This window comes from Scyliorhinus torazame, chromosome 1 (genome assembly GCF_047496885.1).
Source record: "Scyliorhinus torazame isolate Kashiwa2021f chromosome 1, sScyTor2.1, whole genome shotgun sequence".
Lineage (NCBI taxonomy): Eukaryota > Metazoa > Chordata > Chondrichthyes > Carcharhiniformes > Scyliorhinidae > Scyliorhinus > Scyliorhinus torazame.
This window is the reverse complement of record NC_092707.1, coordinates 247,086,721-247,104,419: the sequence shown is the minus strand read 5'-3', so window position 1 is coordinate 247,104,419 and position 17,699 is coordinate 247,086,721. Positions and strand designations below refer to the sequence as shown.

Genomic DNA, 17,699 nt, shown 5'->3' with positions numbered 1-17,699 from the left:
TCGACTCAATTGGGAAGCAAATCTTTTAAAATACCTGTTGCGGTCAACCGAGATATGGATTTTACTAAACGCAGCACGGTAGCATTGTGGATAGCACAATTGCTTCACAGCTCCATGGTCCCAGGTTCGATTCCGGCTTGGGTCATTGTCTCTGCGGAGTCTGCACGTCCTCCCCGTGTCTGAATGGGTTTCCTCCGGGTGCTCCGGTTTCCTCCCACAGTCCAAAGATGTGCGGGTTAGGTGAATTGGCCAATGATAAATTGCCCTTAATGTCCAAATTGCCCTTGGTGCTGGGTGGAGGTGTTGAGTTTGGGTAGGGTGCTCTTTCCAAGAGCTGGTGCAGACTCAAAGGGCCGAATGGCCTCCTTCTGCACTGTAAATTCAATGATAATCTATGATTAATCTAGGACAAAGGTTCGGCACAACATCGTGGGCCGAAGGGCCTGTTCTGTGCTGTATTTTCTGTGTTCTATGTTCACCTGTTCATAACAATGGGTGGAAACGTGAGAGGCTGGCCATGAGTGCATTGAGAGTTTACAAGACATGAATGAGGGTTTCAGCATGGAGCAGGGTCAGGTGATGTTACGGAGTAGAAATAGGTGTTCTTCGTGATTCTGCTGATGTGTGATTGGAAGCTCAAATCAGGTCAAATATAACACAGCAGACAGGTTGCCTTGGAGAGGAATAAAGTTGGGAGCGATGGAATGAGCACACAATGACTTTGGTCTTCCCAATAATTAATTCAGAGAAAATCTTTGCTCATCCAGCATTGTTTGTTGCGCAACCTGTCTGGTAATTTAGTGACAGTGGAGCGATCGAGAGAAGCAGAGCTCAGTGTTGTCGGCATATATGTGAAAATTAAAGCAGTGTTTTTAGATTATTCTGCCAATGGACAGCACGTAGATTAAAAAAAAGCAAAGGATAACTCCTTGGGGACTCCAGAGTTAATGGTCCAGGCGTGAGAAGACAGGTTAATACCACCAGTATTACCTATAATTGCACAATTCATCACAGCAAAGAATACAACAAAGAAATAGTCTTGACTGGGGATTAGGGTTATTCTAGTTTATGGTATTCAATATGCAAGCACCAAAAATAGTCTGTTCCCACCAGACACAAAGAGGCCTGCCATAGGTGGCCCATTAGCAAGGAGTCACTCTACTGTATAGTAAACAGCTGGGACCTGACTTTGGGGAACATGATATGAAGAATAAACCACGCAAACTACAGGTCAATCAGCTGACTGTCGGTGTTGGGGAAACCTTTGGAGACAACAATCAGAAATAAAATTGATTGGCAATTATAACAAATATGGGTTCATAGAAGAAAGTCAGCACCCATTTGCTCAAGTTAAATCATGTTTGACTAACTTGATTGAATGAAGTAATGGAGAAGATTAATGGGGGTAAGGTATTTGATAAAATACCATGTAATAGACTTGAGTGAAATTGAGACCCACTGGATGAAGGTGCCATGGCTGCATTGTAAAAAAATGACTCAGGGATTTAAAGTAGAATTGTGGTGACATGATGTTTTGTAAACTGAAGGGCAACATACACCGGTGTTCCCCAGGGATCGATATGAGGATCTTTGATATATGCGAATGACCAAGACTTGGGTATTAATTCAAATGACACAAAACTCAGTAAATATATTAAACAATAAGGGGGATAGTAATAGTCTTCCGAGGAAAGACTGGTAAAAGAGCCAGGCACAAAATAGCCAGATGAAATTTAAAGCAGATGAAAAATTTTGGTGGGAAGACTGATGAAGGCAATATAAACTAAATGAACAATTTTCTCAGAGTGCATGAAAATAAAGACCATGGGTGTATGAAGGTGGTAGGACAAATTACAAAGGCTGTTAAGATATTTAGGATCCTTAGCTTTATAGAGACAGCGTTCAAAGGAAGTTATGCAAAACTTTTCCAAAATACTCAGCACAAGTTCCTTTTTTTATTCTTTCATGAGATGTGGACGTCGCTGGCAAGGCCAGCATTTATTGCCCAGCCCTATTTTCCCTTGAATGGAGTGGCTTGCTAGGCCACTTCAGAGGGCATTGATAAGAGTCAACCATATTGCTGCAGATCTGGATTCATATTTAGGCCAGACCAGGTAAGGATGGCAGATTCCCTTCCCTGAAGGACATTAATGAACCAGATGAGTGCTTCTGGCTAATTAGGGATGTTACCACAGCGTCATAATACCACCTGATACTTAACATAAAAGATGAATGAATGAATGAATGAAAATCGCTTATTGTCTGTCACAAGTAGGCTTCAAATGAAGTTACTGTGAATATACGGTAAAGTAGACGTGGAGCAGATGCTTCCTCTTGTGGGGCATTCCAGAACGAGAGGTCATAGTCTTAGGATAAGAGATAGCAAATTTAAAACAGAGTTGAGGAGAAACTATTTCTCCCAAAGGGTTGTGAATCTGTGGAATTTGCTAACCCAGAGTGGGGTGGATGCTGGGGCAGTGAGTAAATAGGAGGAGTTAGACAGATTTTTAAATTGGTAATGGGCTGAAGGGCTATAGAGAATGGGCTGACGGTGAAGTTAAGGCCAGGGTGAGATCAGCCATGGTCGAATGGCGGAGCAGATTCGATGGGCCAAATGGCCTAATTCTGCTCTTATATCTTATGAATTTATAAAATGCTTTAATGGAAAATTATCTTTTATAAGCTTTTTTAATTCACAGTGGCACTCATATTCAATTATCAATTACTTTTATTCAAGAATGAATTTTACTCATACTTTTGCTTTAGACACACTTGAGATGTTGGTTTTATTTTCTCATTTTCCTATAGCAGAAATACCAAATTCAATGTGTATTACAACAGAACCACAATGCAAACAATAAATATTTTTTTTACATTTTGTGAGACAAGGTTAAAAATCACATTTTATTTTTACTTATAAAGTTCACATTTTGGAACATGTATTTTTTGATTAACATCAGAAATTTGGGCAATTATACAAAAAGATTTCATTCAAAAAAATAACTGTTGTCAGGTGAGGGGTTTATTTTATCGTCTAACAACTTACCTCAGCTAAGTCTTCAAAACAGCTGCCAACTAATGGATGAGGGCTACCTTCGTCTGTCATTTCCACAGTATCTTCAATTAGGCCCAATAACTTCACAGTCAACTCATGGATATCCACAATACGACTAAATATGATTTCTACATCCTGTGAGAAGACAATGATAAAATTTTAAAAATAAAACTCCTCAACATCCACAAAAGAATGTACAAACCAGAAATATAGGCAACTAAAGGGTTTATTACCAAAGGTTTAAGTGTCAAAGATCAACTGCATCCAAGTGTGCAAGGCAATGGACAACTTGTGCATTGAAAGACTTTTCATCAATAAGAGCGATGTTTCAGAAATAACGGCCAAGCTATGGATGGTGTCTCCTTTGATGTATACAAATGCCTAATCTCCAGATACAAACTACATATTAATGCAAGTTATTCCTCTCCTTTTCAATTATTTTAAGGAATGGCAATTTCCTGTGCATGAAATTCTAAAATTCTCACAAGACTTTTTGGCGGGGATCAAATAAGGCTGTCAGCAACATTGTTTTGTTTAAAAAGGTATTTTATTACAAACATGTATCAAAACTGGTTACAGTAAATAAACACCCCTGGAAACATACTTCCCAACAATCAACTATACAGTCTGTACAGATTTTTCCTGTTTTTCACCCCCCCCCCCCCCCCACCCCATTGCGATGAACAGCCCCTCAAACACGGTCACAAACATCCCCCACCTTTTCTCAAACACCCCTGCTGAGCCCCTTAACTCATACTTTATCTTCTCTAACTGCAGGAAGTCGTACAAGTCAGGGCAGCATGGTGGCCTGTTGCCTCACGGCACCAAGGTCCCGGTTCGATCCTGGCTCTGGGTCACTGTCCGTGTGGAGTTTGCACATTCTCCTCGTGTTTGCGTGGGTTTTGCCCCACAACCCAAAGATGTTCAGGCTAGGTGGATTGGCCACGCTAAATTGCCCCTTAATTGGAAAAAAAATTAATTGGGTACTCTAAATTTATTTTAAAAAAGGAAGTCGCACAGGTCACCCAACCAAGCTGCAACCCCGGCGGCAATGCCAACCGCCACTCCAGCAAAATTCGCTGTTGTGCAATCAGAGAGGTGACACCCACAACATCAGCCTTCCTCCTCTCCATGAGCTCTGGCTTCTCTGAAACCCCAAATATCGCCACCAAAGGGTTCGGGTCCACCTCCTCCTCCACTATCCTGGCTAAGACCGCAAACACTCCCGCCCAGAATCTTCCCAATTTTTCGCAACCCCAAAACAATGTGCGCGTGTTTCGCTGACCCCCGCCCACACCTCTCACACTCATCTGCTACCCCCTGAAAGAACCCACTCATTCTCGCCAGTCATATGCACCCTGTGCACCACCTTAAACTGTATCAGGCTCATCCTTGCACAAGAGAAGGTCCCGTTTACCCAACGCAGTGCCGCACTCCATACTCCCCAATTAATCTCCCCTCCCAACTCCACTTCCCATTTCTCCTTGATCTTCACCAGCCTTCCTGCACCCCTCATTTGTATAGATCCCCAATTCTTCCTTACCCTTCCACAACAGCCGTCACTCCAGCAGGGTGTATCCTGACAATCTAGGGAACCCCCTCCAGACCTTTTGCGCAAAGTCCCTAACCTGCAGATACCTGACCTCACTCCCTCGGCAGCTCTACCCTATCCCTTAGCTCCTCCAGACTGGCGAACCCTTCCTTTACACAGAGGTGCGTCTCCTGCAGGGAGACTACCCCCGCTTTCAAGCTCCTGAGGAGCGCAAACACCCGCGACCTTTTAACCGGCCCATTCAGTCCCCGGACGTTCCACGTTACCAGCCTTACTGGAGGCTTACACCACCAATACCCTCTACCGTCCGTCATCTTCCCCTCGTAACTCCCTCCCCCTTAATTCCACACTATACCTAGCCATCCTAGATGACCCCCTCCTCCGCCCCGACCATGCCATCCCTCACCCTCCCATGTCGCAACAACCTCCCCCTCCCACCCCTCTTGGCCTTCTCCCCCACCACCTCACTTTGGTTCACCAGCATCACCTGCTGGCGTGGCTGCCCTTGCCCAAAGGCACCTCCCATTTACCTCCCCTTCCCTCGACGCCTTAGCTCAATGAGGAAGGCTTCCTTCTGACCTTACCCTCCCCCACCCAAACAATGGCTTCTCCTGATCTCCAGGCAATCTTCTCCAAAAGCAAACAAACAAATGTTGAACACAAACAGTCCCATAAAACAGGAGGGGGGGATGGGAACATCAATCTCCACATAAACTCTTCACCCCTACAGCTCCTTACAATCTCAACATAAACAACAAACTCAAAAAAAGCCTGTATCAGGCTCATCCTTGCACAAGAGAAGGTCCCGTTTACCCAACGCAGTGCCGCACTCCATACTCCCCAATTAATCTCCCCTCCCAACTCCACTTCCCATTTCTCCTTGATCTTCACCAGCCTTCCTGCACCCCTCATTTGTATAGATCCCCAATTCTTCCTTACCCTTCCACAACAGCCGTCACTCCAGCAGGGTGTATCCTGACAATCTAGGGAACCCCCTCCAGACCTTTTGCGCAAAGTCCCTAACCTGCAGATACCTGACCTCACTCCCTCGGCAGCTCTACCCTATCCCTTAGCTCCTCCAGACTGGCGAACCCTTCCTTTACACAGAGGTGCGTCTCCTGTAGGGAGACTACCCCCGCTTTCAAGCTCCTGAGGTGCGCAAACACCCGCACCCACTCAAAAAAAGACGAAAATCCCCCAATCCCTACCCCCACTTCAAACATGCTCCCAACCATTACAAGGATCCAGCAGTTTCCCTGCATTGTCCGCTCAGTTCTCCCCCAGTTCATGCTCAATACCCCCGGCCTCCGAACATCACCCAGAATTTTGTCAGGTAGACCACCCCAAACCTGATCTGCTGCCGGTACAGCACCGCCTTGGCCTTGTTGAAACCTGCCCACTGTTTTGCCAACTCGGCTCCAATGTCCTGAAATTCCTAAATTCGGACGTTATTCCCCACCAGTCACAGGTATGCTTCTCCCTGGCCCATCGCAGAATTTTCTCTTTCTCTCACGATCACCACCCGCGGCGGCTCCCCAGCTCCAGGCTTCTGCCTCAGGGACCTATGCACTCGGTCCACTTTAGGCGCCTTATCTAGCACCCCTGCCACCAGCCCCGCCAGCATCTTCGAGACATATCACGTGGCACTCACACCTTCCACTCCTTCCGGCAGGCCCACAATTCACAGGTTCTGCCTTCTCGAGGCATTCTCCTGCTCCTCCACCTTTGCCCTCAATGTTTTACGCAGGTCCCCTAGGAGTCCCCCCTCCCCCTCCAGAGCCATCACTATGGTCCGAGATCACTGCTTCGATCTCCCGAATCTGTGACCCCTGCATCTCCAAACACCGCGCCACCCGTTCCAGAGAACTCTTCAGGGATGCCGCAGCTCCTTTGATGGCCGAGTGATCCTCAAGCATTTCCTTCCTCTGCTGGCAGAATTTCTCTTGAATAACGCCATCAGCTCCTCCATCTGGGACCTTCCAGCTTACATCAGCCCTTCCGCCGCCTGCATGTTTACAGTGGTTGCTGCTGCACAGGCTTCATCCAACTTTTCAGCCAAATCTCTCACTGTTTTCTGTCGGGTCTGATAGCCAGCAGATATCACTCCCGGAGAAACTACTCCTCCAACATTCACCTACGCCTTTTCAGCAAATTTCCACCCAGTATTAGTTAAAAAGAGCTCTTTTCTGTACCTTCAGGCAGGAACTGCCCTCTGTGTGACCACTCACTCCATGGCCACAACCGGAAGTATACACAACATTGTTAGGAGTTAAGAGTTTACACAAAACTAGAGCTTTCAGGGTAACAATCTGAAAATGAAATGCGATTAAGTTGATAAAAAGTAGGAGTTCACTTGGGAATCAGCGCCCACAATATAATCAGTTAAGTTTAAGACCAGATAATAAAAAAATTCAAAAATATGAGTACTGAACTGCGAAATAAATAATTTACTGAAATAAAAGAGGACATACTGAAATAAAAGAGGACATTGACCAGATTAAGTGGAAGGAAAAACAGCAAACAGTTGCAGATGAACAATGGAAAATATTTACACAGAAGATGAAAAGGATACAAATCAACTTTATTCTAATATGGGAAAAAGCAAATTTGAGATTACTTGGGCCGAAAAGATCCTCCACAAGATCCTGACATAAAGGAAGATTTTTTTTGCCAAGGACCAATCAACACAACTCAATAGCATCATGACACAAGCGCCTCAAGAAAGCGTTATCAACCCAATCAACTTCAACTGCTGTAACGACCTTCCTTCACACCATGTTTAGCTCCATTCAGACTCCTCCAATAATTATGGAGGTCATGCCAATGTACAACAGATCTGGATAACACATGGACTTGGGTGATTGTGGTAGGAAATATTCTTGCCAAGTAAATGCCAAGTATTGATCATGCTAACCAACACAGCACAGCTATCTTCTTTTGACCTCTATATTACGTAATTAGAATTAAACTATGAATGTTGTCACTTAGTAAGAACGATTACAGAGAATATTTCAACTTTATTGTGGTGTTTGTTAATTTTTGCAACAGTCCCATTCTAATAGGAGGCAGGCCTTAGAATTGACAACGTTTTGACAAAATAGCATGCCTCATAAGTATGTGGGGCTCCAGTGCAGTTACCTGCATCTTTGTATTCACAATAATCTTTCTCAAAGACTTTCCTGTTAAGAATTTGAGACATTTCCCATAATTAGCTGTATAAGGATCAACTATGGCAAGTCTGAAAGCGCTAGAGCACTAGCTGCATTCTGTTTTCTTCAAAGAATGATGGAAGAATTTAAGGTAAACAAATGCTGACAGCAAACCTCAGAACAATAATTAAATTTCTCCATGAGGAAATTTTGTTACTTGTTCTGACGATGGCATAATCTCATACCAAAATAATTTATTGAACCGTATACCTCTTTTAAGTTGCAATATTTCTATTACAATATGAAAAATTTAGATATTGTAATTAACTGATTTAACTATATGGAAACAAATTAATATTTTCAGAGCTAAGAATCACATTTGGAAATGTTTTACTATCTAGTGATAAAACGGTAAATGCAATTACGTGTATTCTAAAGTGCAATTTAATATAAATGTAACTTTTCTTTTGCTTTAAAAAAAATTAACAGTCTAAAATTTAAGACTATAAATCTACATTTTAAATTAAAACACTTGGAAGAAACATGTTAAAACAGAGGTTTGGGCTACACCGTGGCGCAGTGGTTAGTACTGCTGCCTCACGGCACCGAGGACCCGGGTTCAATCCTGGCCCCAGGTCACTGTCCATGTGAAGTTTGCACATTCTCCTCATGTATGCGTGGGTCTCACCCCCACAACCTAAAGCTGTGCAGGGTGGGTTGATTGGCCATGCAAAAGTGCCCCTTAATTGAAAAAACATTTTTTTTTAGAAAAGGTTTCATTCTTTCCTAGGAAACCGAAACATATTTCATGGAGGCCAGTATAAAAAAAAAATGTTATGGCTTATTACTGAAAGCTAGTAATTAAGGCACTATCTAAATTGGAGAATAGACTTGGAGAACTGAAAAGAGACAGTGACAAAATGAGTTCCAGATCTAAGCCACACAATTGCTGGAATACACTGGGTAGAGGAGCCTGTACACTTGGATATGTGCATGCTACAGGCAGCCATAAAGAACTTAGCAACAGGCAACACAGCATTATAGCTATAGATGTAGTTCAGGAAGCACAATAAAATGAAAGAAAAAGCAGTGTGTATATTATTAAAGAGGGCATCAAACTTATGAGGATGTGTACATTTGAAAAAGGTGTTCATAAAATTTACAACATACATTTGCAGAAAACAGCTTAGCATCTGATACAAAGGGTTCCCTGAAGACCTTGATGATGAGATTCAATTCTCTTAGATATTGCCGAATCTCAGACATATACATCTTCACTAAATCATAGTAAGTTTGTTCGCCAGTGGTAATGGGTTCCTCTTCAATTACACCTAAATCTTCCTCATCTTGATGGAACATATCCATTAGTACCTAGAAAACAAAATTTTTACTTTCAGTTTCTGCACTGTGCAATTGGAGAAAATTGTTAACACAGATGGGAGCGTGATTTGCATTGTTCGACAAGCAAAGAAGATAAATACAAAGCTAAATTTCCAATCAGACGAACTTGCAGATTGAGCATGACGACATTCCTGTAATCTCCATACTAAAAAACATTGTTCCACTCCTAAACATCAGGGGCATCATTCTCCGACCCGGCGGGGGGTCGGAGAATGGCCGTTGGCCGACGTGAATCCCACCCCCGCCGAAGTCTCCGGTACCGGAGATTGGGCGGGGGCGGGAATTGGGCCGCGCCGGTTGGCGGGACCCCCCACTCAATTCTCCGGCCCGGATGGGCCGAAGTCCCGCCCAGAAATTGCCTGTCCCGCCGGCGTAAATCAAAGCTGGTATTTACCGGCGGGACCAGGCGGCGTGGGCGGGCTCCGGGGTCCTGGGGGGGCGCGGGGCGATCTGACCCCGGGGGGTGCCCCCACGGTGGCCTGGCCCGCGATCGGGGCCCACCGATCCGCGGGCGGGCCAGTGCAGTGGAGGCACTCTTTCCCTTCCGCCTCCGCCACGGCCTCCACCATGGCGGAGGCGGAAGAGACTCTCCCCACTGCGCATGCGCCTCATTTCCGCGCCAGCTGGCGGGGCAACAAATGCCATTTCCGCCAGCTGGCGGGACAATAAACGCCATTTCCGCCAGCTGGCGGGGCAACAAACGCCATTTCCGCCAGCTGGCGGGGCGGAAATCCCTCCGGCGCCGGCCTAGCCCCTCAATGTTGGGGCTCGGCCCCAAAGATGCGGAGCATTCCGCACCTTTGGGCCGGCGCGATGCCCGTCTGATTGACGCCGTTTTTGGCGCCAGTCGGCGGACATCGCGCTGTTGGGGGAGAAGTTCGCCCCAGTTCTTGACTCAGGAGCAGCAGGATAACCTAAATGGCCCAAACCTCAGAATAACTTAAATGAATTTTCCAAGTGCGAAGCTATCTTCAATTCAAACATTGCACTCTTGGATTCATGGAAGACCAGATTCAGATCCTACACTGGCACCACAGGTTTCCCATTTGGATCAATTTTCTATCTTCTCTTCCAGTTTGGAGTCAACATGGGCTCTTAGAGAAATCAGAGGTGAAAAACCACTAGGCCACGGTTGAGCTTGGTTTTAACTCCAGAATTGATTCAAGGTTGATAAATCGTACCTAGCCTGGCACACAACAGGAATTGATGGAATCAAAGTCTTAACAGTTGAGTCTACAGTGGTTAGCATTCTTACCCGAGTCTTCACTGGAAGTATTTATGTTATTTTCTAATTCTGAATAACGACTGTAGACTTACAGTTAACACACTTTATTCAAAAGGTTTGTTCTGCTTCCAGAGCTCAACTAGATGTAAAACAGTCAAGAGGTATCACCAGTGAAACTAAGGTAAACTGCCAATGCTAAGCTATTGTGTGCTGCCTGTGTGCTGCTGCTCACTAGCTCTGTGCTTCTAAAAGAGACGGATCCTGCCTTGGGCTCGACCCTTTATACCCGTCTCTGATGCTCCCTCTACTGATGCTGTGGCTGTTACATCTGCGCTGCAGTCCCTGATGTATGTGCAGATGTATGTACAGGTGTACAGATCACTACATCTGCCCCTTTTGACTTGATATGTTTTCTAGACTGGCCTCAAGAAAACTGTACATAACAAGTGGTGAGAATAAGCAAAGCTGCACACTGCGAAAATGATAAAATAATACAGAAACAATTAACAGTGTTATGAGTCCATCGTGAGAAATGTTCATATTTGTCTTGTGGGTGTGTTGAAGTGTCGTTACAAATCTAGCCAGTCGGGTGCCTTACGGATTCTGCTGGAGCGTCTTAACGGTGGTGGTGGTGGGGATGACGGTTTGATGTCATCCAGAGTACTGTCTGGTGTTGTGTGGCGTGGAACGTCCTGTGGACCAATGGACTCGGTCAAGTCCAGTGTGGGAAACACCGGCATTGTAGGCCGAAGCATTAACAGATCCCGGCGGTTACGGCGAAAGAGTACTCCCGCCGACGACTTGACAATGTAGGGCCGCGGTGCTGCCTGCCTTATCACCGTGGCTGGCTCAGACCATCTGCCTTCTGGGTCCCTGATCCTGACGATGTCGCCCATTTTCAGTGGCTTGAGTGGGATCACATGTTGATCGTAGTATTGTTTTTGGTTGGACCGTTGTACCCACATTTTGTCGCGTACCAGAGCATTATCGGGGTCTCGGAATTGAATCGCCGGGAGGGTTGTCCGGATGTCCCTGCCGAAGAGCATCTGCGCTGGCGACAGTCCTGAGCTCAATGGGGTTGCTCGGTAGGACAACAGCACTAGGTTGATGTCCGAGCGTGAATCTGTTGCCTTGCTAATAAGTTGTTTAACAATGTGAACAAGGACTTCCGGTTGCGGCGATGCGGAGCTAAGCCGCGCGTTTCGGCAGCTCCCGTGACTACGGATTTTGGGCTCTCCAGAGGAGCCCCAACGGAGCTGTTTTTGATTTAATCCCGTGTGGGAAGGTGCAGTGAGGTCCCCCCTCACAATATATGGTAGAGATCAGCGGTGGAGCGACGAGGAAAGAGACCAAAACGAGGGGAAAAAGGCAAGATGGCGGAGGGCAGAGAGCGAGCAGCGTGGGTGCCAGACCAGCAGGAGTTCCTCAAGCGATGTGTGGAGGAGCTGAAAAAGGAGGTGCTGGCGCCAATGCTGTTGGCGATCGAGGGGCTGAAGGAGACCCAGAAGACCCAGGCGGTGGAGATCCGTGAGGTGAATGAGAAAGTGAGTACGAACGAGGACGAGATCCTGGGCCTGGCGGTAAAAATGGAGGCGAACAAGGCAGTGCACAGGAGGTGGGCCGAGAGAATTGAGGTCCTGGAGAACAGGTCGAGAAGGAATAATCTCTGGATTCTGGGTCTTCCCGAAGGAGTGGAGGGAGCTGATGCCGGGGCGTACGCGAGTACGATGCTCCATTCGCTGATGGGTGTGGAGGCCTCTCCGACCCCCCTGGAGCTGGAAGGAGCTCACCGGGTCTTGGCGAGGACACCCAAGGCTGATGAGCCGCCAAGGGTGATAGTGGCAAGGTTCCACCGCTTCGCGGACAAAGAAAGTGTGCTGAGATGGACCAAGAAAGTGCGGAGCAGTAGATGGGAGAACGCGGTGATCCGAGTATACCAGGATTGGAGCGCGGAGGTGGCAAAGAGGAGAGCTGGCTTCAACCGGGGCAAGGCGGTGCTGCATAAAAATAGAGTCAGGTTCGGCATGCTGCAGCCTGCGCAACTGTGGGTCACTTATCAGGACCGACACCATTATTTTGAAACGCCAGAAGAGGCTTGGACCTTTATTCAGATGGAGAAACTGGACTCGAACTGAGGAGATGTGGTTGTACGGGGGTTGTAAATATGGGTAAAGAATATTGCATGGGTGGGATGATGGATGGGGATGTGGGTAGAGTTCTGGTTAAAATTCCTAAATTTTCCTTTTTTCTTTTCTGTAGACAAGATGATGATGATGGGGAATGTGGGCGTCGGTGCTGGAGGGAGGTGAGACCCGGGGATGAGGGAACTGGGATAATGGCCGCAACAGGAGCTGCGCCATAGGGGGCGGGGCTGGTTCAGGAAAGCGCGGGCTTTTTCCTGCGCTAAAAGGGGGGGGGGAATGGAGGAAGGTAAGGAGGAGGCGACACTCCCACACGGGGAGATCAACGGGAAGGCGGGGGAAGCCGGGGTCAGCAGAAGTCAGCTGACTCACTGAAGTAATATGGGGGGAGCAAAAGAGCTAGATGTGGATCGAGGGAGGTCTAGGGTTGCTGCTGCACTTTCTGAGGGGGAACTGAAAATGGAAGAGGTGGTCAGGGCGGGGATCCCCTGCCTGGGGGACTGGAGGGTGCGGGAGGTGCGAGCACGGGACTGGCCTAAGATAGGAGATGGCTAGTCGGCAGGGGGGGGGGGGGGGGGGGGGGGTAGGTAACCCCCCAATCCGGCTGATCACGTGGAATGTGAGAGGCCTAACTGGGCCGGTTAAGAGGGCCCGAGTGTTCGCGCACCAAAAGGGACTGAAGGCAGACGTGGTCATGCTTCAGGAGACACATCTGAAGGTGGCAAATCAGGTCCGGTTAAGGAAGGGATGGGTGGGACAGGTGTTCCATTCGGGGCTGGATGCGAAGAATAGAGGGGTGGCAATGCTGGTGGGAAAGGGGGTGTCGTTTGTGGCCAAGAACATAGTAGCAGACAAGGGAGGTCGATACGTGATGGTGAGTGGTAGGTTGCAGGGGACGGAGGTGGTACTGGTGAATATATATGCCCCAAACTGGGGCGATGCTGGATTCATGAAACGGATGTTGGGGCGTATTCCGGACCTCGAGGTAGGGAGTTTGATAATGGGTGGGGATTTTAACATGGTGCTGGACCCAGCATTAGATTGTTCCAGATCTAGGATGGGGAAGAGGCCGGCTGCAGCCAAGGTGCTTAGGAGGTTTATGGATCAGATGGGGGGAGTAGATCCGTGGAGATTTGCCAGGCCTTTGGCCAGAGAATTTTCTTTTTTCTCCCATGTACACAAGGCCGACTCCCGGATAGATTTTTTTGTTCTGGGCAGGGCATTGATCCCGAAAGTGGAGGGACGGAGTATTCGGCCATAGCCATTTCAGACCATGCCCCGCACTGGGTGGAGCTGAAGTTGGGGGAGGAGAGGGACCAACGCCCGCTGTGGAGGTTGGATGTGGGACTGCTGGCAGACGAGGAAGTGTGCGGGAGGGTGCGGGGTGTATTGAAAGGTATCTGGAGGCTAACGACAACGGGGAGGTGCAGGTGGGAGTAGTATGGGAGGCACTGAAGGCGGTGGTCAGGGGAGAGTTTATCTCCATCAGGGCTCACAGGGTGAAGAGAGAGGGCAGGGAAAGGGAGAGGTTAGTGGGGGAGATTTTAAGGGTGGACAGGAGCTATGCAGAGGCTCCGGATGAGGGACTACTCAGGGAGAGATGATGTCGCCAGACGGAGTTTGACCGGTTGACCACAGGGAAGGCAGAGGCACAGTGAAGGAAGGCACAGGAGGCGATATATGAATATGGGGAGAAGGCGAGCCGGATGCTGGCCTTAGGGAAATAGGTGGAGTCCAAGATGGCAGGGGAACTACGGTGCGGAGGGCAGGGAAAGTGAATGAGGCTTTTAAGGCCTTTTATGAGGAACTGTATAGGTCCCAGCCCCCAGGGGGAAAAGAGGGGATGCGGCGATTCTTGGATCAGTTGAGGTTCCCATGGGTGGAGGTGCAGGAGGTGGCTGGTTTGGGGACTCCAATTGGGGTGGAGGAGCTGGTTAAAGGACTGGGGAGCATGCAGGCAGCAAAGGCCCCGGAGCCGGATGGGTTCCCGGTGGAGTTCTACAGGAAATATGTAGACCTGTTAGCCCCGTTGCTGGTAAGGACCTTCAATGAATCAAGGGAGGGGGGGACTCTGCCCCCGACAATGTCGGAGGCGACGATCTCTTTGATCTTGAAGCGGGATAAGGACCCAATGTGGGTCGTATAGACCGATCTCGCTCCTTAATGTAGATGCTAAGTTGCTGGCAAAAATGTTGGCCATGAGGACTGAGGACTGTGTCCCGTGGGTGATTCATGAGGACCAGACGGGATTCGTAAAGGGGAGGCAGTTAAATACTAATGTGCAAAGGCTCCTAAATGTGATAACGATGCCATCGGTGGAGGGAGAAGCGGAGATAGTGACAGCCATGGATGCGGAGAAGACCTTCGATCGGGTAGAGTGGGAGTATCTCTGGGACGTGTTGAGGAGGTTTGGGTTCGGGGGAGGGTTTATCAGTTGGGTTAAGCTCCTGTGAAAAGCCCCGGTGGCGAGTGTGGTCACGAACCGGCGGAGGTCGGAGTATTTCCGGCTGTATCGAGGGACAAGGCAGGGGTGCCCCCTGCCCCCTCTGCTGTTCGCATTAGCAATTGAACCTTTGGCCATGGCGTTAAGGGAGTCGGGGAAATGGAAGGGGGTGGTTCGAGGGGGAGAGGAACATAGTGTCGCTGTACGCAGATGACCTGTTGCTGTATGTGACGGATCCAGTGGAGGGGATGGTTGAGGTAATGCAAATCTTACGGGAGTTTGGAGACTTTTCGGGCTATAAGCTCAAGTGGGAAAGAGTGAGCTCTTTGTGATCCATCCGGGGGACCAGGGAAGAGGGATAGACAACCTACCGTTGAGGAGGGCGGAAAGGAGCTTTCGATACTTGGGGATTCAGGTAGCTAAGAGCTGGGGGGCACTGCACAAACTTAATTTGTCGCGGTTGGTGGAACAGATGGAGGAGGATTTTAAAAGGTGGGACATGTTGCCACTCTCGTTGGCGGGTAGGGTACAGTCGGTTAAAATGGTGGTCCTCTCGAGATTTCTTTTTGTATTCCAATGCCTCCCAATTGTGATCACTAAGGCCTTTTTTAAGAGGGCAAGCAGGAGCATTACGGGATTTGTGTGGGCAAGCAAGACCCCGAGGCTAAGGAGGGGGTTCTTGGAGTGTAGCAGAGATAGAGGAGGGTTGGCGTTGCCGAATGTGGCTGGTTACTATTGGGCAGCCAACGTGGCAATGATCCGTAAGTGGGCGATGGAGGGAGAGGGGGCGGCGTGGAAGAGGTTGGAGATGGCGTCCTGCAAAGGAACAAGCCTGGGGGCGCTGGTGACGGCACCGCTGCCGCTCTCGCCTACAAGGTATACCACGAGCCCGGTGGTGGCGGCAACGCTAAAGATCTGGGGGCAGTGGAGACGGCACAGGGGTGCGACGGGAGCCTCGGTGTGGTCCCCGATTAGAGACAACCATCGGTTTGTCCCAGGAAGGATGGACGGGGGATTTCAGAGCTGGCATCGGGTAGGGATTAGAAGAATGGGGGACCTGTTCATTGATGGGACGTTTGCGAGCTTAGGGGCGCTGGAGGAGAAGTTTGGGCTACCCCCGGGAAACGCTTTCAGGTACATGCAAGTGAGGGCGTTTGCGAGGCGGCAGGTGAGGGAATTTCCACTTCTCCCGGCACAGGGGATTCAAGATAGGGTGATTTCGGGCGTATGGGTTGGGGAGGGCAAGGTGTCGGTGATATACCAGGAGATGAAAGAAGAGGGGGAGGCTTTGGTCGAGGAGCTGAAGGGTAAATGGGAGGAGGAGTTGGGGGAGGAGATTGAGGAGGGGCTATGAGCTGATGCCCTAAGTAGGGTTAATTCCTCTTCCTCGTGTGCCAGGCTTAGCCTGATACAATTTAAGGTGGTTCATAGAGCGCATATGACGGGGGCGAGGCTGAGCAGGTTCTTTGGGGTGGAGGACAGATGTGGGAGGTGCTCAGGAAGTCCGGCGAACCATGTCCAGCACTGGAGGGGTTCTGGAGGGGAGTGGCGGGGAACAGTATCCAAGGTGGTGAAAGCCCGGGTCAAGCCAAGCTGGGGGCTAGCACTATTTGGAGTAGTGGACGAGCCGGGAGTGCAGGAGGCGAAAGAGGCCGGCATTCTGGCCTTTTAGCCCGGCGAAGGATCTTGCTAATGTGGAAAGAGGCACAGCCCCTCAGTGTGGAGGCCTGGAAAAATGATATGGCAGGGTTTATCAAGTTGGAAAGGATAAAGTTTGCCTTGAGAGGGTCTGCGCAGGGGTTCTACAGGCGGTGGCAACCGTTCCTAGACCATCTTGCGGAGCGTTAGATGAAGGTCGGACAGCAGCAACAGCAACCGGGGGGGGGGGGGGGGGGGGGGGGGGGAGATCACATTGTTTGAGAGGTGGGGGGGGGGAGAGAAGGGGGGTTTCTCTGGGGGGCATTTGAGCAAGAAAACACATGAAGGATCCGGAAACTGACATGTACGGGAAGAATCCACTGTACAAAGTTTTGTATCTTATTGACTTGCCATGTTCATGTCTTGCCACGTGAGTTCTTTTTCCTTTTCTTTTTTTTTATTAAATATTTTATTGAAAATTTTTGGTCAACCAACACAGTACATTGTGCATCCTTTACACAATATTATAACAACACAAATAACAATGACCTATTTTATAAACAAAAAATGAGTAAATAATAAATAACAAAAATGAAAACTAGCCCTAATTGGCAACTGCCTTGTCACAAGTAACACTCTCCAAGAATATAATTTAACAGTCCAATATATAATTATCTGTAGCAACGACCTATACATACTATACAGTATATATTAACAACCCTGAGAGTCCTTCTGGTTCCTCCTCTCCCCCCCCTCCCCCGATCCTGGGCTGCTGCTGCTGCCTTCTTTTTCCCATTCCGTCTATCTTTCTGCGAGGTATTCGACGAACGGTTGCCACCGCCTGGTGAACCCTTGAGCCGACCCCCTTAGGACGAACTTAATCCGCTCTAGCTTTATAAACCCCACCATGTCATTTATCCAGGTCTCCACCCCCGGGGGCTTGGCTTCTTTCCACATTAGCAATATCCTGCGCCGGGCTACTAGGGACGCAAAGGCCAAAACATCGGCCTCTCTCGCCTCCTGCACTCCCGGCTCTTGTGCAACCCCAAATATAGCCAACCCCCAGCTTGGTTCGACCCGGACTCCTACTACTTT

At 48.6% G+C, this 17,699-nt stretch overlaps 1 protein-coding gene across 3 annotated transcripts in view; it reads right to left on the bottom strand.

Annotated features, from left to right (window-relative positions):
• The window catches only part of LOC140420246 (son of sevenless homolog 1-like), a 450,340-nt gene that overhangs the window by 180,213 nt on the left and 252,428 nt on the right, over positions 1 to 17,699 (bottom strand). For all 3 annotated transcript variants that reach the window (XM_072504285.1, XM_072504288.1, XM_072504295.1), the window contains exons 5-6: positions 8,927 to 9,127; positions 3,047 to 3,190 (exon numbers count right to left, since the gene is read on the bottom strand). In XM_072504285.1, the coding sequence (XP_072360386.1) occupies positions 3,047 to 3,190; positions 8,927 to 9,127 (345 nt within the window). The remainder of the gene's footprint in view (positions 1 to 3,046; positions 3,191 to 8,926; positions 9,128 to 17,699) is intronic.